Source organism: Muscardinus avellanarius, assembly GCF_963383645.1.
Source record: "Muscardinus avellanarius genome assembly, chromosome: 10".
Taxonomy (NCBI): domain Eukaryota; kingdom Metazoa; phylum Chordata; class Mammalia; order Rodentia; family Gliridae; genus Muscardinus; species Muscardinus avellanarius.
In genome coordinates this window covers 60806967-60829482 of record NC_137796.1, presented here as the reverse complement: position 1 = coordinate 60829482, position 22516 = coordinate 60806967, and the positions used below count along the sequence as shown (strand labels likewise).

Genomic DNA, 22516 nt, shown 5'->3' with positions numbered 1-22516 from the left:
AAGCACTTGTCCAGAGCATGTATTTGGATGGAGCAGCGTTAGGTGAGGCCACGGAGGTGGGCAGGGCCAACCTTCAGGGCCTGGCAGGTGAGGCCGAGGGGCCGGGACCTGGCGCTGGGGTACCTTCTGGGCCAGTGGGGTGTGGCTAGGAACCTAGAGGTCAGGAGGCCAAGGAGTCCAGGGAGCGTCCAAGCTCCTACCAGCAGAGCTGACCAGCTGTGCCGTGAGCCTCTGGTCCCTTGGCATCGCCATGGAGAGGGTGCCATGGCATGTGAAGCGTGGCTGGTCCCTCATAAGGTAGGAGGAGGTCTCGAGGGGCCGCCCCGAGCTCCCATAAGCCACAGGAAGCTGTGCCAGAGCAGCAGGCAGGGTTCCAGCAGCTCGAGCAGCCTCAACCTCGGGCGGCTGAGGCTAGACCACCCGGGCAGGTGAGCTCGGAGGGAGCACTCCTGGGAGCACAGAGGAGGTCTCTAAGCTGAGCTGATCCAGTGGGCACCCAACTGGACAGGAGAGGAGGCAGGCCACATGGGAGGGGAGAGACACAAGACCAGATTTACAGGATGGGAAGGTGGAGACTGGCAGAGATGATCAGATACAGTGCCTGGGCAGCAGAGCCTGGAACGACGCCCTGTCCCCTCCTCCAGGAGCCCACGTGCCTCGGCCTCTCCAGAGAAGGCTGTGAGGCTTCATCCAGTTCCCAGCAGCTGGCTCTGCAGGAACGAGGAGGGCTGTGGCCCCCTCGAGGATCACAGGTTCTGGGAATCCAGTTGGGGCATCTCTGGGGATTGTTCAAGAACCTTCTTCTCAGGAGTATCCACATCCTTCTGGTCACCGGCTGGAGCTGGGACAGGCGCATCATCTGGAAACAAAGGAGGGAATGCTGACAACAGACAACCCAGGCCCTGCTCCCAGGGACCCAGGAGCCCCTAAGATGAAGGAGCCTTGAACCTAGCCCTCCTCCCTAAGATGAAGGGGCCCAGGCCCAGCCCTCCTCCCTTAGACCCCAAGGGTCCAGGCCCAGCCCTCCTCCCTAAGATGAAGGGGCCCAGGCCCAGCCCTCCTCACTTAGACCCCAAGGGTCCAGGCCCAGCCCTCCTCCCTAAGATGAAGGGGCCCAGGCTCAGCCCTCCTCCCTTAGACCCCAAGGGTCCAGGCCCAGCCTTCCTCCTTAAGATGAAGGGGCCCAGGCCCAGCCCTCCTCCTTTAGACCCCAAGGGTCCAGGCCCAGCCCTCCTCCCTTAGACCCCAAGGGTCCAGGCCCAGCCCTCCTCCCTAAGATGAAGGGGCCCAGGCATAGCCCTCCTCCCTAAGATGAAGGGGCCCAGGCCCAGCCCTCCTCCCTAAGATGAAGGGGCCCAGGCCCAGCCCTCCTCCCTTAGACCCCAAGGGTCCAGGCCCAGCCCTCCTCCCTAAGATGAAGGGGCCCAGGCCCAGCCCTCCTCCCTTAGACCCCAAGGGTCCGGGTCCAGGCCCAGCCCTCCTCCCTTAGACCCCAAGGGTCCGGGTCCAGGCCCAGCCCTCTTCCCTTAGACACCAAGGGCCCAGGCCCAGCCCTCCTCCCTCAGACTCGGTGACTGGTCCAGGCCCCAATGACTCTTTCCTCAGACCCAGAGGTCCAGGCCTCCTCCCTCAGACCCAGTGACTCTCCCCCAGGCCCAAGTGACCTCTCTTTCCTCAGACCCGGGGGTCAAGGCCCCAGCCCTGTTCCCTGGACCCTGGCCAGCACCTGTGTTTGGGTGGAACTTGAGCTGTCCCTCGGGGTTGGAGGGGGGTGCATTGTGGCCTTGTTGTTGCTCCTGCTGCTGCTGCTGCTGCTGCTGCAGCTGCTGCTGCTGCTTCCTCTGCTCCATCTGCAGAACAGCCTAGAGGACAGGGGACGCACAGACAGCGGGTTATGGCACTGGCATCCAAGACCCTGAGGCCTTAGTTCCCAAACTGAGCCACCTGCTAAGTGGGCTAGCTCCTCCTCTCTGGACCTCAGCTCTTCTCTCTCTCACTGAGAGTTGAGTTTTATCCTAACTCAGGATCCAGCTCTCCTGTCGTGGCTTGGATCTTATCTTTTTTTTTTTTTTTGGTGGTACTGGGGGTAGAGCCCAGAGGCTTTCTACCTCTGGTCTTTATTCCCAGACCTATTTTATACTTTATTTGGAAACAGGGTCTCACTAAGTTGCTGAGAGCCTCACTAAGTAGCTGAGGCTGGCCTTGAACCTGTGCGATCCTCCTGTCTCAGCCTCCCAAGCGCGGGGTCTTATCTTGATAAGGGACAGGGAAGTTCTCCGTAAACCCTATTCTTCCCTTCTTGTCTTCCTCTTCTCCATTGCCCTCATTTTGCATTGCCCTCATTTAACATGGCAGCCAGGGAATGGGAGAACATCTGCCCTTACTTAAGATGGCAGTTACCACCTGAGAATCTAGCAGTGATTAACATGATGGCCACAGGCCTTCCCAGCCTCTGGGCTCCCATGTGGGCAAGGGCCACCAGAGGATGGTCCCAGCTTCCCTGGCTAGGCACCTGATGCAGCTCTCTCTTCTGGGCCTCCAGGCGGTCCTGGGACTGTCCTAGGGCCTCTGTCTCCTGGTTCAGGCGCTGAGCCTTGGCATTCAGCTCTGCCTCCCGGGCAGCCAGTTCCTCCTCGAAGCGCCTCAACTCTTCCTCTGTGTAGGCTGGGTGCATTTCCACCGTCTGCAAAGGACAGGACAGGAGCCGTCAGGGTGGAAAACTCCAGGCTGGACTCACCCGTGTTGGAGAGGGCGCTGCCAGTGAAGGTGTAGAGAAGCTGAGCCGTGTGCGTGGTAGACAGAGACCCGAGGTGAGGTGGGTGTGGGATAAAGAACAGAGAGGAGGGAGAACAGACATCGAGAAACACGGGACAGAGACCCAGACAGGGAGAGGGGACTGGGTATAATGGCGCACATCTGTAATCCCAGGAGGCTGATAAAGGAGGATCTTAGGTTTGTGGCTAGCCCTAGCAACTTAGTGAGGCCCTGTTTACAAATTAAAACAATAAAACAGGGCTGGGGGTGTAGCTCTGAGGTGGAATGCCCCTGGGTTCAACCCCCAGTACAAAAAAAAAAAAAAAAAAGACCAAAGTAGCCAAAACCCTGCAAGGTGAAGACTGGGAGAGATAAATCAGGCCCCAGCATGTCCCAGCGCCCTTACCTCCCATCCTTCCCCAGCGTCCCCAAACTCCTTCCTCTGTGTGGACGCCAGGAACTCCTCCAGGGTCACCAGGCGGTCCTGGTTCGCATCCACCTGGGGAGCCAGTTCAGAGTAAGGGGCAGAGCCGCAGCCAGTGGCCGCCCCCGCCCAGCCCCGCTTCTCACGTTCTTCATCACGTGCTCCCGCATGCGCAGCCGCTCCTCCTCCATCTCCCGCATGTCGTCCTCCTCATTCTTTGGGTCATACACCTTCTCGAGCTGCAGTGTCATGGGAGAATTGGGAAGAGGCGAGTGGTCCAGGGCATCCCCCCACAGCCACCCCTGAGATACTCCAGACGCTTCAACACCCAGCGCGCCTTGGGGCTAGCGACCACTCTGCGCAGTGTCTTTTTGCCCAGGGCTGCTGGGAGTTGCAGTTTTCTCTGAATCCCCACCCATGAGGACCTAATGGGGTGGACCAAGGGGATCCTTGAGGGGCCACGTGACTGCTCTGGGTGTCCCATGCCAGTGGCTTCTGAGACACTCACCTCTTTCGTAAAGAGGGCCTCTAGCTCCTGCTCATCCAGGACGCCATCGCTGTTGATATCTGAGGGGAAGACAAGGTAACTAGGTGGGTTTAGGACAGGGTGAGTCTGTTCTCAAGAGACAAGCTAGTGAAGGAATTTAGGGTTAATACTGAATGTGTTATCAGAGGACAGGTTTCTGCTAGTGGAATGGTGGCCTGTTGACTTTAGTGCTCCTGCTAGGACTCAAAAAAGAAAAACAAAGGCAAAGTAACACACACTTTTTTTCCCCCCGGTACTTGGGATGGAACCCAGGGGCATTCTACCTCCGAGCTACACCCCCTGCCCTATTTTTTTTTTTTTTTTGGTCTGGTGATGGAACTCAGGGGCATTCTACCTCTGAGCTACACCCCCAGCCCTACTTTTTATTCTTTACTTTGAAACAGAGTCTCACTGAGTTGCAAAGGGCCTCACTAAGAAGCTGAGGCTGGATGTGAACTGCATTCTCCTGTCTCAGCCTGCCAAATGCTGGAATTACAAGCATGTGCCACCATGCCTGGTTCCTCGCCCTTTAAAAAAAATTGATTTAATTAATTAATTTATTAATTTATTTATTTATTTATTTTTGGTGGTACTGGGGTTCCTGGAAGCCCTTCTACCTCCGGGCTACACTCCCAGACCTATTTTACACTTTTTTATTTGGAAACAGGGTCTCTTAAGCCAGCGTGGCTGGCTTCGAACCTGCATGATCCTCCTGTCTCCGCCTCCCAAGCGCGGGGATTACAAGCGTGTGCCACCACGCCCGGCAAAAATTGATTTAATTTAATTTAGTTTGATTTCATTTAATGCCACGTGTGGTAGCACACAGCAACTGTTTGCTGGATAAGTGAATTGGGTGCTGCTAGGTTCTGTTGATAGCCTGTGGCTCCTGGATCGGGGTCCTGGGCACACCTGCGAGGGTCTGGCAGCCCTGGGCTGTGATCCCGGATGGCGAGAGACTGACTGAAGAGGAATGTGCCTGTGATTCCCCACAGATCACTCCAGGAAGCACTCTGGAGGCCTGGATGCTGGGGAGCGGCCCCTCCTTAGTGACGGGTTCCCAGAGGGGACCAGAGTTGTGGAAGAGGCACCCATGCCAGCCAAGTCTGGTCTGCTCAGTTACTGAACGTCAGCCAGTCTGTAGAACTCAGAGGTCTGCTATATGCTGGCTCATCCCTTCCGGGAAGACCCCAGCCCTAGCAAGAAGGAGGGTTAGGGCCTTTGGGTCATGCAAGGGAGATGGGCTCAGGCTTGTTAGGCCCGACTAAAGACCCAGTGGGATGGGGAAGCCCCTCTTGTCATTCAGGCCCCAGAATAGTCAGAGCCTTCAGGCTCAGCCTGGGTCTGAGATACTCTCCCTGCCTTACCATGCAGTATGAAGAAGGTCTTAGGATTAAACCTGTTGGGGTCTAATCCATCCATCTCCTCCCACACCTCCTTCAGCTGGGCTTGGCTGCCCTGTGGAGGGAAAAGCCAGGAACTCGTAAGCAAAGAATCTGGGTTACAAGAGATCAAATTAAACACCAATAGAAATAAAAACCTCTTACACCATGCAAAGAAAAAAAAAAAAAACACAAGAAAACAAATTCCCCGCAACCCCTGAGACAGCTGGATACTACAACAGGGACTTTGTGTGTATATGTGTGGGGCTGGGGATTGAACCCAGGGGCATTCTGCTTCTGAGCTACACCCTCAGCCCTCCTTTTTATTTTTTTGTTTGGAAATAGGGTCTCACTCAGTTGCTGAGGGTTTTGCTAAGTTGCTGAGCGCTGTCCTAGAACCTGCGATCCTCCTGTCTCGGCCTCCCAAGTATTGGGATCACGGGCTTGCACCACTACACTCGGCTCTCAGGAACTTTCTGCCTCAGAGCCTCCTGGGAGTTGTAGTCCTCCAACCCCTTATGGTCTGGTGGAGCTCTGAAGTCAGATGCATGGGGCAGGCTGCGGGCGCAGAGGCGGCAGGGGCCTTACGGGCACGTTGACTTTGGGGTGCTCCCGGTGCCGGCGCTGCTGCTCTTCGAGCTTCCGCTCTGCCTCCTTCCTCTGCTCCTCACCCAGGGACTCCAGGTAGCGGCGCCTCTCGTGTTCCTTCAGCATCTCGTAGCGTTTGAACTCTTCGTGATGGGCCGCGTCGTACTGCGCGAGGTCCCGGGTGGCCTGTGGAGAGGAAGCAGCTCGTCCTCGGACACCGAACTCCAGTTTCCAAAGGGGAGGCCCCGGCCGGGGCAGCCCAGCCACCACCCGGCTGAGGCTCGCGGCCTCAGCCCACGTTCTCTGTCTGCTCCACGGCTGTTCCTGCCCCAGAACACATCCTCCTCCCTCTTTCTCAAAAGATTACCATGGTTGCGCAATCACGACTTTTTTTTTGGGCTGTTGTTGTGGTACTGGGGATTGAATCGAGGAGCATTTTACCTCCAAGCTACTCCCCGACCCTACTTTACTATAACAGAGTGGTTGTCTTGTGTGTGCAAGACCCTGGCTTCAGTCCCCAGTACTGCAAAACGAAAACCATTGAGCCGGGCGTGGTGGTCCACGCTTGTAATCCCAGCATTCGGGAGGCTGAGACCGGAGGATCCCGGTTCTCTCGGAAGCCTCAGCTACTTAGTGAGGCCCTCCGCAACTTAGTGAGACCTTGTCTCAAAATAAAGAATAAGCCGGGCGTGGTGGCGTACCCTTGTAATCCCAGCATTTGGGAGGCTGAGACAGGAGGATCACAGGTTCTCAGTCAGCCTCAGCTACTTAGTGAGGCCCTCGCAACTTAGTGAGACCCTGTTTCAAAATAAAGAATAAAAATAAGGCAGGGCGTGTAGGTGGGAGGTAGAATGACCCTGGGTTCCACCCCCAGGCCAGCAAAAAGAAAACCATTTACTGGGATTGAGGCTGGTGTGACTTGGACTGGGTGAAATGCCTAACGCTATTATCGTCGTGGCCACTAGGTGGCGCTCCAGGAAACCAGAAAAGCAGAGCCTGAGCCAGGAACAGTCCATGCAGGGAATCTAGGGGTGCTAGGGAGGTATGGGAGGTCCAGGAGCAGAGGGGGACGGCTGGGGACAGGCCTGGCAGCCTCTTCCATTCCCAACACTTCTCTTTGGCCTTCCGCAGGAGACAGGTTATTGATCCCATTTCTCAGATGCAGACTGTTAATTCCTGTGGCCACTGTAACAAATTACTGCAATTTTTTTTCTTTTTTCAGTACGAGACTGAACCCAGGGGGCCATCCTAGGCTGTGTATGTGTTACAAGGGACTAGACATGGGGCATTTTACATCTGAGTTATACCCCAAGCTCTATTTTATTCTTTTAAATTTTGAAATAGGGTCTTGCTAGGTTGATGAGCATCTTACTACTTGCTGAAGCTACTCTTAAATCTATGATCTTCTCTCAGCCTCTCAAATACTAGAATAAGCCGGGCGTGGTGGCGCATGCTTGTAATCCCCGTGCTTGGGAGGCTGAGGCAGGAGGATCGCGCAGGTTCGAAGCCAGCCTCAGCTGGCTTAAGAGACCCTGTTTCCAAATAAAATATTAAATAGGTCTGGGAGTGTAGCCTGGAGGTAGAAGGCCCCTGTGTTCCATCCCCAGTACCACACACACACACACACAAAAATACTAGGATAACAGGCATGAGCCACCATGCCTGGCTCCCTGTAGCTTTTTAAAATCTTTTATTATTATTATTATTATTTTTTTTTATTTTTTTTATTTTTTATTTATTTTTTTTTTTGCAGGTCTGGGGATGGAACCCAGGGGGCATTCTACCTCTGAGCTACACCCTCTGCCCTATTTTTTTTTTTTTTTAATTTATTTTGAAACCGGGTCTCACTGAGTTGCAGAGGGCCTAAGTAGCTGAGGCTGTCCGCGAACCGAGATCCTTTGGTCTCAGCCTCCCGAATGCTGGGATTACAAGCGTGCGCCTCCACGCCCGGCATTAACTTCTTTATTATGTATTTGGAGACAGAGTCTCACTAAATTGCCCAACCTGCCTTTGAATTTGGGATCTTCCTGCCTTAGTCTGCAGAGTAGCTGGGATTATGGGCACTGTGGCACCACTCATTATGGCAAACTCAATGGTTTAGAGTGTTACACGCCGATCACTTCACAGTGATCAGGCTTGAAGTTAGTTTCCTGAGTCAAAGTCAAGTTACTGGTGGGGACAGGTTCCCTCTACTGATGCTGACTTTTTTTTTTTTTTTTTTTTTTTTGTACAGGGAATTGAATCCAGGGTCATTCTACCTCCAAGCTATACCCCTAACCCTTTTTGTTTTGAAACAAGGTCCCAAAGAGGATCTCGCTAAATTGCTGAGGCTATCCTCGGACCTGAGATCCTCCTGTCTCAGCTTCCTGAGTACTGGAGTTGCAGGCTTGCGCCACCACGCTGGGCTTTCAAGGTCTTCACTTAATCATTCCAAAGGCCCTTTTGCCACAACAGAGGACACAGGCACAGGTCCTGGCATTAGGATACCTTGGGAGATGTTATTCAGTCCACCATGAGGACATAGACAGGACAGCCCCAACCCCAAATCACAAAGGACAGAGGCAGGGAGGGAGAGGAGCCGGATCTGAGAGAGGCAAAGCCCTTGCTGCAGTGCCCGCTTTCCCCCCGGAGAATGAGGACGGGGCTTTTAGACCACCGCCCTCCGCCTGCCTCTGCCCTCCAGGAACACCAGGAGGCCGGGTGAGTGCCTCCTGGCTGCCAAGCTGCCCTCTGTCCCTGCTACTGGGCCTCTCCTTACTGTCTGGATTAGCAGCTCCAGGTCACGGGCCTCGAACGTGTGCTGGTTCTGTGGGTCCAGGTGTTCGAACTGCTTGAGGAGATTCAGGTGGTCCACCTGCACATCTGGATAAGGGAAGAGCCGACGCAAAACAACACATGGACCTGGGCTTGGGGGCAACGCCGATAATCTCAGCTACCAGAGAGGACGAGGCAGGAGGAGCACAGGGTCAAGGCTGGCCTTGGCCAAGCTACAGAGGCCCTGTCTCAAAATTTAAAAATAAAAAGATTACCAGGCACGGTGGCACACACTTGTAATCCTAGTACTTGGAAGGCTGTGACAGGAAGATAGCAGGTTCACGCCAGCCTCAGCAACTTAGTGAGGCCCTATTTATTTGTTTATTTATTTATTTTGCGGTACTGGAGATGGAACCCAGGAGCATTCTACCTCCAAGCTATACCCCCAGCCCTATTTTTTATTCTTTATTTTGAAACAGGTTTTCACTGAGTTGCAAAGGGTCTTGCTAAGTAGCTGAGGCTGTCTGGTGACCGTGATCTTCCTGTGTCAACCTCCCAAATGCTGGGATTACAGGTGTACGCCACCATGCCCGGCTCCCCTGTTTTAAAATAAAACAAACAAATCTGGGTGTGGTGGCACACACTTGTAATTCCAGTACTTGGGAGGCTGAGACAAGAGGATCACAGGTTCAAAGCCAGCCCTGGCAACTTAGCCAAAGTTGCTTTCAGCAACCTAATGAGACCCTGTTTAAAAAACAAAAAACAAACAAACAAAAAAAATTGAGCTGAGGGTGTAGTTCAGTGATAGATTGCCTCTGGGTATAATCCTTAGTGCCACAAAAATAAATAAATTAATTAATAAATTAATTAATTAATTAATCAAATAGCCGGGCGTGATGGCACATGTTTGTAATCCCAGCACTTTGGAGGCTGAGACAGGAGGATTGTAGGTACTCAGCCAGCCTCAGCTACTTAGTGAGACCCTGTTTCAAAATAAAAAATAGGACTAGGGAAGTAACTCAGAGGTAGAATGCCTCTGGGTTCAATCCCCAGTACCACGAGAAAAAAAAAAAAAAGAAAAGAAAAAAAAAAGAAAAGAAAAAAAAAAAAAGAAATTAGAATGTGGCTCATTGCTTGAAGCTCTGGGTTCAAACCCTAGAACTCAGGCCTGATGGTACACACCTCTAATGCCAATACTCAGTAGGCTGAGATAAGGTTTGAGGCCAGCCTCAGAACATAGCAAGGCCCAGACTACCTTGCCAACAAGATCCTGTTTCTTTCTTTTTTTCTTCTTCTTCTTCTTCTTTTTTTTTTTTTTTGCAGTACTGGGGATGGAACCCAGGAGCATTCTACCTCTGAGCTACATCCCCAGCCCTATTTTTTTATTCTTTCATTTGAAACAGGGTCTCACTGAGTTGCAAACAGCCTCACTAAGTAGCTGAGGCTGTCTGCGAACCATGATCCTCCTGTCTCAGCCTCCCAAATGCTGGGATTACAGGCATGTGCCACCATGCCCGGCTAAGATCCTGCTTCAAAATAAAAATAAAAAGGGCTGGGGGTATAGTTTGGAGGTATAATGCCACTGGATTCAATCCCAAGTAGCAAATAAAAAAGTTAAGCAAATAAAACACGTGGGACATCCTTCTTTCAGAAATTCTATTTAAGCCAGGTGTATTAACACATGCTTGTAATCCCAGAACATGGAGGTTCGTGGCCAGCCTCAGCTACTTAGTGAGGCCCTCCTCAAATTAGTGAGACCCTATATCGAAATAAAGAATGAAGCCGGGTGTGGTGGCGCACGCTTGTAAACCCAGTATTCAGGAGGCTGAGACCGAAGGATTGCAGTTCGCGGACAGCCTCAGCTACTTAGTGAGGCCCTCTGCAACTCAGTGAGACCCGGTTTAAAAATAAAGAATGAAAAATAGGGCAGGCAGTTTAGCTCAGAGGTCGAATACCCCTGGGTTTCATCCCCAGACCCGCAAGAAAAAAGAAAAAAAAAAGAAAAAGAAAAAAAAAAGAAAGAAAGAAAAAGAAAGGAAGGAAGGAAGGATGAAAATTGGGCTGAAAGTATAGCTCAGACGTAGAATGCCCCTAAATTCAATCTCCAGTACTACACCCCAAATTATAATAATAATAAAAAAGAAAAGAAAAAACAGGGTCTCAGTAAGTTGTTGAAGGTGGCCTGAAACCTGTGTTCTTCCTGTCTCAGTCTCCTAAGTCCTGGGATTACAAATGTGCACCACCACGCCTGGCTCATAACCATGAATTTTAAAAAGAAAAAGAAAATTTCAGGCATGGTGGAGCCAAGGCAGGAGCATCACAGGTTCGAGGCTAGCCTCTGCAAAATCCTGTTTCAAAATAAAAAATTAAACGGGGCTGGAGGTGTAGCTTCAGGGCAGAATGCCTTTGGGGTTCAATCCCCAATACCAATAAGAAAGTAAAGCTAGTGTGAAATCGCCCCCAAAGAAAGAAGTCAAGCAATCGTCCACGTGCATTTAACAGAACAGGGCGAGCCCCTGACTACCCAGCAGGAAGGCACGCAGGAGGCCGAGGCCGCCCGTCCATCCCAGCCCCGCGCATACTCACTGGACTCCTGCTCTGCGTCCATCTTGGCCTTGAGCAGCATCCGCAGGCGGGACACCTCCTGTCTCTTGAGCTCGTCCAGCTTGGTACGGACATGGTGACTGACGAAGTCCAGCTCTCGGCTCAGCTTCCCACTCTGCCAGGAGAGATTGGAGACTCTGGTCAGGCTGAGCGTCCACAGGGGCACAGTGGGCAGCCTCGTCCTGTCCTCTGCCCTCTCAGGCACCTTCTACCAGCTTTTGGATGCCCCATCATGCCCTGCCCTCCCCTGCTCACTGGCACCTGCAAGACCAGCTCGCAGCCCCTCAGCTTGGCATTTGAGGCCCTGCCTGCCTGAGGGATCCCAGCCCCCTCACCATGCAGCAGATCACACCTTGGGTTTCTGCAGCAATAATCAGGCTTGTGCCTCTACACTCACAAGGCTGTTTCCCACTACAGGGCCTTTGCACATGCAGTTCCCCCTGCTGTGTTGTTTGGACACCCCTTTCCAAATCTAACCTGACCTCATTATACTTCAAAACTCAAAGCAGGCCCGGAGTGGTGGTGCATGCCTATAATCCTAGTACTTGGGAGGCTGAGACAGCAAGTAGTGAGACTCTCATCAACCTAGCAGGATTATTGTTTCAAAATAAAGATTAGTTGGGCATGGTGATGCACGCTTATAATCCCAGTACTTGGGAGGCTGAGACAGGAGGATCGCGCAGGTTCAAAGTCAGCCTCAGCTACTTAGTGAGGCTCTCAGCAACTTAGACTGTTTCCAAATAAAATATAAAATAGGTCTGGGAGAAGCTGGGTGTGGTGACACACGCTTGTAATCCCAGCATTTGGGAGGCTGAGACAAAAGGATCGTGGTTCGCAGACAGCCTCAGCTACTTAGTGAGGCCCTCTGCAACTTAGTGAGAACTTGTTTCAAAATAAAGAATAAAAAAATAGGACAGGGGGGTAGCTTGGAGGTCAAATGCCCCTAGGTTCCATCCCCAGACCTGCAAAAAAAAAAAAAAAAAAAAAGGGTCTGGGGAGGTAGAAAGCCCCAAGGTTCCATCTTCAGTAACACACACACACACACACACACACACACACACACACACACATTAAAATTAAAAAAAAAAAAATAGGGCTAATGCCGGGTGTGGTGGCGCACGCTTGTAATCCCCGCACTTGGGAGGCTGAGACAGGAGGATTGCACAGGTTCGAAGCCAGCCTCAGCTACTTAGTGAGGCTTTCAGCAACTTAGTGAGACCCTGTTTTCAAATAAAATATAAAAAAGGTCTGGGAGTATAGCCCAGAGGTAGAAAGCCTCTGGGTTCCACCCCCAGTACGACCAAAAAAAAAAAAAAAAAAAAATAGGGCTAGCCAGGCTTGGTGATACACACTTGTAATCCTGGTACTTGGGAGGCTGAGACAGGAGGATCATAGGTTTGTGGCCAGCCTGAGCTACTAAGGCTCTCAGTAACTTAGTGAGACACTGTTTCAAAATAAAGAATAGAAAGCCGGGCATGGTGGTGCACACTTGCAATCCCAGCTTTCGGGAGGCTGAGACCGGAAGATCGCGGTTCATAGACAGCCTCAGCTACTTAGTGAGGCCCTCTGCAACTCAGTGAGATTCTGATAGAAAATAAAAGAATAAAAAATGGGGCAGGGGGTGTAGCTCGGAGGTCAAATGCCCCAGGGTTCCATCCCAAACCCGCAAAAAATAAAAATAATAAAGAATAGAACCAGGCGTGGTGGCACACATTTGTAATCCCAGTACTGAAGAGGCTAAGACCAGAAGATCATGGTTTGCGAACAGCCTCAGCTACTTAGTGAGGCCCTTTGCAACTCAGTGAGACCTTGTTTCAAAATAAAAAAGAATAAAAAATAGGGCTGGAGGTGTAGCTCAGAGGTACAATGCCCTTGGGTTCAATCTCCAGTACCGCAAAAACAACAAAAAAAATGAGGGTCAATATTACTGGCACACACACAATGGCTAGCATTTACTGCAGGGTTTTGTTTTTGTTTTTTGGTGGTACTGGGGTGGAATCCAGGGGCTTTTCTACCTCCGGGCTATACTCCCAGGCCTATTTTATATTTTATTTGGAAACAGGTTGCTGAGAGCCTTACTAAGTAGCCGAGGCTGGCTTCTAACCAGTGTGATCCTCCTGTCTCAGATCTCCGCCTCCCAAGCGCGGGGATTACAAGGGCGCACCACCATGCCCAGCGTCTACTGCAGGTTCATGATGGGCCAGGCCACGTACGTACGTGAAGTAAGGACTATTGATGACTCATACAATCAATGCTCACATAGGGAAACAGTCACATTAGCCTGCACAATTCCAGAGATATAAACTAAGGCACTGAGAGGTGTGGTCACCTACCCTGGACAGTGTAAGGTAGACTGAGACTGGACCCCAGAACGGAACCAGGCATAAACCTGTCAGTCTAGTCATGCACGGTGGCACATGCCTGTAATCCCAGTACTTGGGGCTGAGACAGGAGGATTGAAGCTTCAAGGCCAGCCTCAGCTACTTAGTGAGGCCCTCTGCCATTTAGTGAGATCCTGTTTCAAAATAAAGAATAAAAAAATAGGGCTGGAGATATAGCTTGGAGTTAGAATGGCCTTGGGTTCCATCCCCAGTGGCCCACGACACACAAAAATAAGTAAAAGCCGGGCGTGGTGGCGCACGCTTGTAATCCCCGCGCTTGGGAGGCGGAGACAGGAGGATCGCACAGGTTCGAAGTCAGCTGCGCTGGCTTAAGAGACACTGTTTTCAAATAAAAAAATATATAAATGGGTCTGGGAGTGTAGCCCAGAGGTAGAAGGGTTTCCAGAAACCCAAGTACCACAAAAAAAAAAGTAAATAAAATAAAATAAAGAATAAGCCAAAGCTGGGCATGGTGGCGCACGCTTGTAATCCCAGCATTTGGGAGGCTAAGACAGGAGGATTGTGGTTTGCAGACAGCCTCAGCTACTTAGTGAGGCCCTCCATAACTTAGTGAGACCCTGTTTCAAAATAAATAATAAAAAATAGGGCAGGGGGTATAGCTCAGAGGTCAAATGCCCCTGGGTTCAATCCCCAGACCTGCAAAAAAAAAAAAAAAGAATTAAGCCAGGTGGCCAGCCTCAGCAACTTGTGAGACCCTCCACAACTGAGTGAGACCCTGTTACACAATAAAGAATAAAAAGTAGAGCTAGAGGTGTATCCCAGAGATAGAAACACACACACAACGTGGGCCAAGCATGGTGGCACATGCTTGTAATCCCAGCACTTGGGATCACAGATTCAAAGCCATCTTGGCAATTTAGTGAGGTTCTAAGCAACCTAGTAAGACCCTGTTTCCAAATAAGAAATAAAACTGAAGCTGGGCGTGGTGGCGCACGCTTGTAATCCCAGCGCTCGGGAGGCTGAGCCAGGAGGATCACGCAGGTTCGAAGCCAGCCTCAGCTACTTAGTGAGGCTCTCAGCAGCTTAGTGAGACCCTGTTTCCAAATAAAATATAAAAAAATAGGTCTGGGAGTGTAGCTCAGAGGTAGAAAGCCCCTGGGTTCCACTCCCAGTACCACCAAAAATAAAAAAAAATAAAAAAAATAAAAAAAATAAAAAAAGAAATAAAACTGGGCTGGGGGTGTAGCTGGGAGGTAGAATGTCTCTGGGTTCCATTCCCAGTTACAAACAAAACAAAACAAAAGTAGAGAAACTGAGGCACAGAAAAAGGCTCCATTTTCCGTAAGGGGTAGAGTCAAGCTGGGGAGGGATCTGAGGAACACATTCTATGTTCCTCAGATCCCTCCCCAGCTGCGTGACCCCCAAGAAGCACCCTCCTCTCCCTGAGCCTAACTTTGTCACTCCAGAACCCCGCAGAGCTGAAGCCCCACAACCCCACTGGGCCCCACATCTGCTTAACAAGCCCAGCTCCCATGCCCAGCGCCCGGCCCGGCCCAGCCGCACCTTGATGTCCTCCGCATTGGCCGCCTGCAGCTTCTCTCGGAAGTGGCCGTCTGTCTCCAGCACGTTGATGACCTCCTGGAGGTACCGGTGGTAGTAGAGGCCTGTGTCCTGAGGAGAAGGGACAGACATAGCAGCTCCCGCCTCCACCCTCTCATTGGCTTCTTCCCACAGCCAGGACCATGGGCCCGCTGGCCTGGGTTCCAACCCTGAATGCTGTGTAACCCCAGGTAGATGGCCTGAGCCTCTGGACCACAGTCTTCACCTTTGCTCGGCTCTGTAGGAGAGATAAAATAAAAATATGGGCGAGCCTCCAGCCCAGCATCACACACAGAAGGTGATGACCTGGAACAGTTTTGCTGGGAAGCAGGGAAACATCCATCATTCTTTTTTTTCTTTTTTCTTTCTTTTCTTTTCTTTTTTTTTTTTTTTTTTGTGGCACTGGGGTTCCTGGAAGCCCTTCTACCTCAGGACTACACTCTCCCAGACCTATTTTGTATTTTTAATTTGGAAACAGGGTCTCTTAAGCCAGCTGAGGCTGGCTTCGAACCAGTGCGATCCTCCTGTCTCAGCCTCCCAAACGTGGGGATTACAAGCGTGCGCCACCACGTCCGGCGCTGGAAACCCTTCTAACCCTTCTACCTCTGGGCTACAATCCCAGACCTGTTTTATATTTTTATTTGGAAACAGGGTCTCTTAAGCCAGTGCATCATTGTTTTGTTAAATTCTTTATTTTGTGGTACTTGGGATGGAATCCAGGGACCTTCTACCTCCAGGCTACATCTCCAGACCTAATTTTTAAATTTTTTATTTGGAAGCTGGGCATGGTGGCTCAAGCTTGTAATCCCAGCATTTGGGAGGCTGAGACAGGGGGATCGCAGTTCGAGGACAGCCTCAGCTACTACTTAGTGAGGCCCTTTGCAACTCAGTGAGACCCTGTTTCAAAATAACGAATAAAACATAGGGCTAGGGGTGTAGCTCGGAGGTAGAATGTCCCTGGGTTCCATAAAAAAAAAATTATTTGGAAACAGGGTCTTGCTGAGTTGCTGAGAGCCTCACTAAGTTTCTGAGACTGACTTCAAATCTGCGATCCTTCTATTTCAGCCTCCCAAGTATTGAGATTAAAAGCATGTGCCACCACACTCAGGTTATTCTGTTTTTGTTTGTTTTTTTTGGTGGTACCGGGGATGGAACCCAGGGCCCTTCTACCTCCGGGCTATACTCCCAGACCTATTTTATATTTTATTTGGAAACAGGGTCTCTTAAGCCAGCTGAGGCTGGCTTCGAACCCGCATGATCCTTCTGTCTCAGCCTCCCGAGCACTGGGATTACAAGCGTGCGCCACCACGCCCGGCTTATTCTCTATTTTGAAACAGGGTCTTACTATGTTGTGGAGGGCCTCACTGAATAGCTGAAGCTGGCAGCAAACCTATTTTCTTGTAACTTCCCAAGTTTCTAAGTGTGCGCTACAACCTAGCTGAAACATACATTCATACATTTACTCCTTTTCTTGGGGGCGGGGGAGATACTGGGAATTGAACCCAGTAATTGAACCCAACTGTAATCCCAGCTACTCCGACAACAGGAGCATTCTACGTTTGAGTTATAACCCCGGCCCTATTTTATTTGTTTTGACACAGGGCCTTGTCAGTTTGCTGAAGGTCTTGCTGCTACACTGCTGAGGCTGGTCTTGAGGCTGTGATGCTCCCATCCCAGCATTCCAGGTGCTGAGGTTACAGGATGTGCCACCACACTGGGCTATTCATTCAGCAAGCCTCGGCAGAGTCCCAGCAATGGCCAGGCACTCTTCTGACGGGCGGCAAGTGGCAAGGTGAAGCTCACTGCCCTCCTTTCTTATTTCCTTTTTTTTTTTTTTTTTGCCCTGTGGTATTGGGGATTAAACCTAGGGACATTTGTGTGTGTGTGTGTGTGTGTGTGTGGTACTGGGGTTCCTGGAAACCCTTCTACTTCTGGGCTACACTCCCAGACCTATTTTATGCTTTTTTAATTTTTGGAAACAGGGTCTCTTATGCCAGCGCGGCTGGCTTCGAACCTGCGCAATCCTCCTGCCTCCCAAGCGCAGGGATTACAAGCGTGCGCCACCACGCCTGGCGAACCTAGGGACATTTTATCTCTGAGCTACACTCCAGTCCTTTTTATTTATTTATTTATTTATTTATTTATTTATTTTTAATTTATTTATTTTGGTGGTATTGGGGTTCCTGAAAACCCTTCTACCTCCGGGCTACACTCCCAGAGCTATTTTATACTTTTTTCATTTGGAAACAGAGTCTCTTAATCCAGCGCGGCAACCTGCGCTATCCTCCTGTCTCTGCCTCCCAAGCACGGTGATTACAAGTGTGCGCCACCATACCCAGCTCCCTTTTTATTTTTTATTTTGGAACAGGGTCTAGCTAAGTTGTTAGGCTGGATCTGAACCTTCCCCCCCTCACGGATACTGAGGCACTCTCTGATACTCTCTCTGAAACTGGAGGCTGAACCCAGGAGCATTCTACCTCCAAGCTATACCCCCAGCCCTACTTTAACTTACTTTAATTTTTTTTTTTTTTTTGCAGTACTGAAGTTTGAACCCAGAGGTGTACTACCCGTGAACTACATACACCTCCAGCCCTATTTTTATTTATTTATTATTTATTATTTATTTATTTATTTATTTGGTACTGGAAATTAAATCCAGGGGCATTATACTTCCGAGCTACACCCCCAACCCTATTTTTTATTCTTTATTTTGAAACAGGGTCTCAGTAAGTTGCGGAGGCCTCACTAAGTAGCTGAGGTTGGCCTTGAACCTGAGATCCTCCTGTCTCAGCCTCCCAAGTACTGGGATTACAAGTGTGCACCACCAGGCCTGCCTCCCTATTTTATTTTTTATTTTGAAACAGGGTCCCACTAAGTTTCGAAGGGCCTCACAAAGTTGCTGAGGCTGGCTTCTAATCTGTGATCCTCCAATCTCAGGGTCCCAAGTACTTTTTTTTTTTTTTTTTTCGGGTCTGGGGATGGAACCCAGGGGCAATTGACCTCCGAGCTATACCCCCTGCCCTGTTTTTTATTCTTTATTTTGAAACCGGGTCTCACTGAGTTGCAGAGGGCCTCACTAAGTAGCTGAGGCTGCGCAATCCTTTGGTCTCAGCCTCCCGAATGCTGGGATTACAAGTGTGTGCCACCACGCCCGGCTTCTCAGGGTCCCAAGTACTGGGATTCAAGTGTGTAACGTACACCACGCCCAGTACTCTCCTTGTTTTCATCTAGTTGTGGAATAAAAAGTAAATATTCCCTGTGGGCCGTGCTTTTAAGAGATCTTTGTTTCTTTTTTTTTTTTTGGCAGGTCTGGGGATAGAACCCAGGGGCATTTGACCTCTGAGCTACACCCCCTGCCCTGTTTTGAAACAGGGTCTCACTAAGTTGCAGAGGGCCTCACTAAGTAGTTGAGGCTGTCCACGAACCGGGATCCTCTCCTCTCAGCCTCCCGAATGCTGGGATTATAAGCATGTGCAACCATGCCCGGCTCGACCCTTGTTTCAAAGTAAAAGTAAAATAAAAAGGGCTGAGGGTATAGCTCAGAGGTAGAACACACCCGAGTTCAATCCCCAGTCCCATCAAATTAAGAAAAAAAAAATTTCAGCCAGGCCTGGTGATGCACACTTGTAATTCTAGTACTGAAGAGGCTGAGATAGGAGGATCAAGGTTCAAGGCTAGCCTCAGGAACTCAGTGAGGCTCTCACTAGAGCTAGGAGTATAATTTGGAGGTAGAATGCCCTTGAGTTCAATCCTCAGTAACACACACACACAATCACCAAATAGAGGTCTAATATGCTGGAGAAGGACCTGCTGCTGCAGAAGAATACAGGAGTGTGGAATGATCTGTGTCAGGAGGTAATGACCAGAGATATAGGGAAGAGGGAAAGACCATGAGAGCCACTGTAGAGAATTTAGTGTGTGTGTGTGTGTGTGTGTGTGTGCGCGCGCGCGCGCCGGGGACTGAACCCAAGGATACTCTACCATTGAGCTTTATTCCCAGACCTTTTATTTTTTAATTCTGAGGCAGGCTGGGCGTGGTGGCACACCCTTGTAATCCCTGTGCTTGGGAGGCGGAGACAGGAAGATGGCGCAGGTTCGAAGCCAGCCAGCTGTGCTGGCTTAGGAGACCCTGTTTCCAAATTTAAAAAAAGTATAAAATAGGTCTGGGAGTGTAACCCGGAAGTAGAAGGGTTTCTAGGAACTCCAGTACCACCAAAAATAAAAAATAAATAAATTCTGAGGCAGGTTTTTGCTAAATTCCCCAGGCTGCCAGGCATGGTGGCACATACTTGTAATCCCAGTACTTGGGATGCTGAGACAGGAGGATTATTGATTTGATGACAGCCTCAGAAACTTAGCGAGGCTCTTATCAACTTAGCAAGACCCTGTTTCAAAGAAAAGAAAAATGCCAGGTAATGGTGGCTCATGCTTGTAATCCCAGCGTTCGGGAGGCTGAGACTGGAGGATGGTGGTTCACAGACAGCCTCACCTACTTAGTGAGGCCCTTTGCAATTCAGTGAGACCCTGTCTCAAAATAAAGAATAAAAAATAGGGCTGGGGTGTAGCTTGGAGGTCGAATGCCCCTGGGTTCCACCCCCAGACCCGCAATAAATAAATAACTTGATGTGGTGGCACACACTTGTACTCCCAGTACTGAGAAGGCTAAGACAGGAGGATCACAGGTTTGAAGCCAGCCTCAGTAACTTAGTGAGGCTCTTAGCAACTTAGTGAGACCCTGTTTCCAAATAAAAAATAAAATAGATCTGGGGATATATTTGGGAGGTAGAAGGCTCCTGGGGTTCCATCCCCAGTATCCCCCCAACTATATATATATATATATATATATATATATATATATATATATATATACATATATATATATATTTACAGTATATACACATATATAACACTGTATATATATTATATATATGTACATATATATGTGTATATATATATATGTATATATAATAAATAATAGGGCTGGGGATGTAGCTAAGAGGTAGAACGCCACTGGGTTCAACCCATAGTACCACAAATAAAATGGACAAATAAAAATAAATTGACCAGGCTGGCCTCAAACTTTTGATTCTCCTGTATCAGCTCCTAAGTAGCTAGGATTAGAGAAATGTTTCACTGCACCTGCTGAAAATTTCTCTCTCTTTTTTTTCCCTTTATGGTACTGGGGGTTGAACCCAATTAAAAATTAATTAATTGTTGAGGTCTATCCCGATGAGGCTTCCCTCGTAGCCCACACATCGTTGGAAACGCCTCATAGAGTAATGCTGTGGTTTTGCTTTACTCGCAGGACTATTTATTAGGTCTGTGAGGAGGAACTACAAGACAGTAAAAAAGTATGCAATACCTGAAAGTAGCAATAATATCGTTTTAATCTTAGGTATTGGTATCCCATAGATCTCCACTATTCCTGAGTGTGATAGGAATGAATATGATTTGAACTCTGTTTAAAGAAGTTAACAGAAGGACTTCGTGTAGATGCAGGAGCCTTTTGCATAAGTTCAACTTCTAGGATCTTAAAGTCATTCCTCAAAGAGACCAGATACAAAAGATGTCAGATGGAATTTCAAGGTTGTCATCAGAATATCCATAATTTAAGTGGGAAGAAAAGAGGCCCAGTTGAAACTTGGAGCTGATGGGACAACTGTGGACTAATCCTCAATTTTTTTTAAGAAAAGGTATCCTGGAGATAAATCTCCTCGGTTTTGACAAGATTTAAAGCATCAGCTTTAGATAGAACATCCCAAGGTGATACTGATACCTGAAGGAATCCAAACATTTGAAATCTCATAAATAAAGATTTATTGGTTCTTAAAAAAAAATAAAAAAATAAAAATTAATTAATTAAATTCAGCTAGGGATGTAGCTCAGTGGTAGAATGCCACTAGGTTCCATCCCAAGTACCACAAAAATAAATAAATAAAATAAAATAGAGCTGGGAGTATAGCTCAGAGGCAGAATGCATTTGGGTTCAATCCCCAGGACCATACACAAAAAAAGTTCTGTCCCACTGAATAGAGGCCTAATACCCTGGATGGGGCCCTGCCACACAAGAGTGTGGAATGACTTGTCTCAGGACCTAAAGACCTGCCCATTCCTAGGGGGTGTAGGAAGAATTGGGCCATAAATTACGGTGTGTGTGTGTGTGTGTGTGTGTGTGTGTGTGTGTGTGTGTGTGTGTGTGTGTTAAGGGACAAGCCACAGTGGGGCCGGGAGTCCCAGTATTCATCCACTAGGCAGGGATGAGGGTTGGGTGGCGAGCCTGGGATCACCAGGGGCGCAGGGCTGCACTCACCGGGCTCTCGGTGGCGGAGTTCTCCTCCTGGGTCCTCTCCCGCTCCAGGGGCACGGCCAGCACCTCAGGCAGCAACAGCAGTAGCAGAAAGATGAGGGCTCCGCGACGCCAATCCCGAGGCATGACGGCGAGGTCTGCGGGAGGGCGGCGAGGATGATGGCTGTCTGTCCCAAGCCTCCCTTTCCCTGGACCCAGAAGCCAGAGCCCTCTGAGTGCGGCTCCCACTTCCAGGAATCAAGGCTCAAAGGTTTTCGTCACCTGTGACCCAGAAGGCCCAGCCTCTAGTTTTCCTTTCGTCCAACACAGGACTTCAGGTTCTCAGACCCAGGAATCCTGTTTCCCAAAGCCGTTCTTAGCCCTGCGACTCAAGCTTCTGAATTTTTTTTGGGGGGTGGGGGTGGGAGAAACTACGGATTAAACCCAGAGGCGTTCTACCTCCAAGCTACACCCTCACCCCTGTTTATTTACTTATCCATTTATTTATTTATATGTTGAAACAGGTCTCGCTTAGTTGCTGACGGCCTCGTTAAGTAGCTGAGGCTGGCCTCAAACCTGTGATCCTCCTGCCTCAGTACTGGGATTACAGGCAGGAACCACCACGCCCGGCTAAGCCCCAGGATCTTGACCGATTCTCCCCGACCCAAGAGTCCAGGCCCCCAACCTCCTTTTTTCCCAGGACCTAAAAGAACTGACACCCAGCCCATCCTCCTCCAGGAGCCAGTGTTCCTTCTTTCTGTTCCCCAATCGGCCCCAGCATCCGAGAGACTGGAAGACCGGACCTCACCTTTCACCATCGCAGAGGGCGTTCTCTCTCCCGGTGAGGACCTCCGGTGCGTTTCTGGTGGTTTCCCTCCTAAGCCCCTCCCACTTACCCGCAGAGGACCCGCCCCGGAATTCTGATTGGTCCACGATGGCTCTGGGCTCGGTCATGCGCGTCCAGAGGCCCCGCCCCTTTCCGAAGTCCTTCGCCAATTCCCGAAAGCCCAGCCTCTCGACTCCTTTCCCGTCTTGCCTGCAAAAGCAAGCCGAGCGCTGCAAAGAGAACTACAACTCCCGGCAGCCCTCGGGGAAAAATGAGTCAATTTCCGCTGACATCTTGACCCCTTTACCTCATGGGAGTTGTAGTTTCCCCATTTATTTTCTCCTGCAAATTATAGCTCGGAGTCAATTGCACAGCCCACCTTATAAATTTATAAATTGCGGGGCGCGGTGGCCAACGCCTGTAATTTTAGAGAC

The 22516-nt window shown here is 49.8% G+C and overlaps 1 protein-coding gene across 1 annotated transcript; it reads right to left on the bottom strand.

Moving 5' to 3' along the window:
* Positions 1-746: 746 nt before the first annotated feature.
* Positions 747-22394, bottom strand: NUCB1 (nucleobindin 1; the record flags this gene model as incomplete). Its single annotated transcript, XM_080703670.1, has 14 exons — positions 747-859; positions 1727-1862; positions 2513-2683; positions 3161-3253; positions 3325-3417; positions 3687-3745; positions 5069-5159; positions 5672-5857; positions 8430-8533; positions 11012-11144; positions 14935-15042; positions 21281-21414; positions 22153-22292; positions 22390-22394. The coding sequence occupies 14 exons, from the start codon at positions 22392-22394 to the stop codon at positions 747-749; spliced, it is 1566 nt and encodes a 521-aa protein (XP_080559796.1).
* Between the last annotated feature and the right edge of the window lie 122 nt (positions 22395-22516).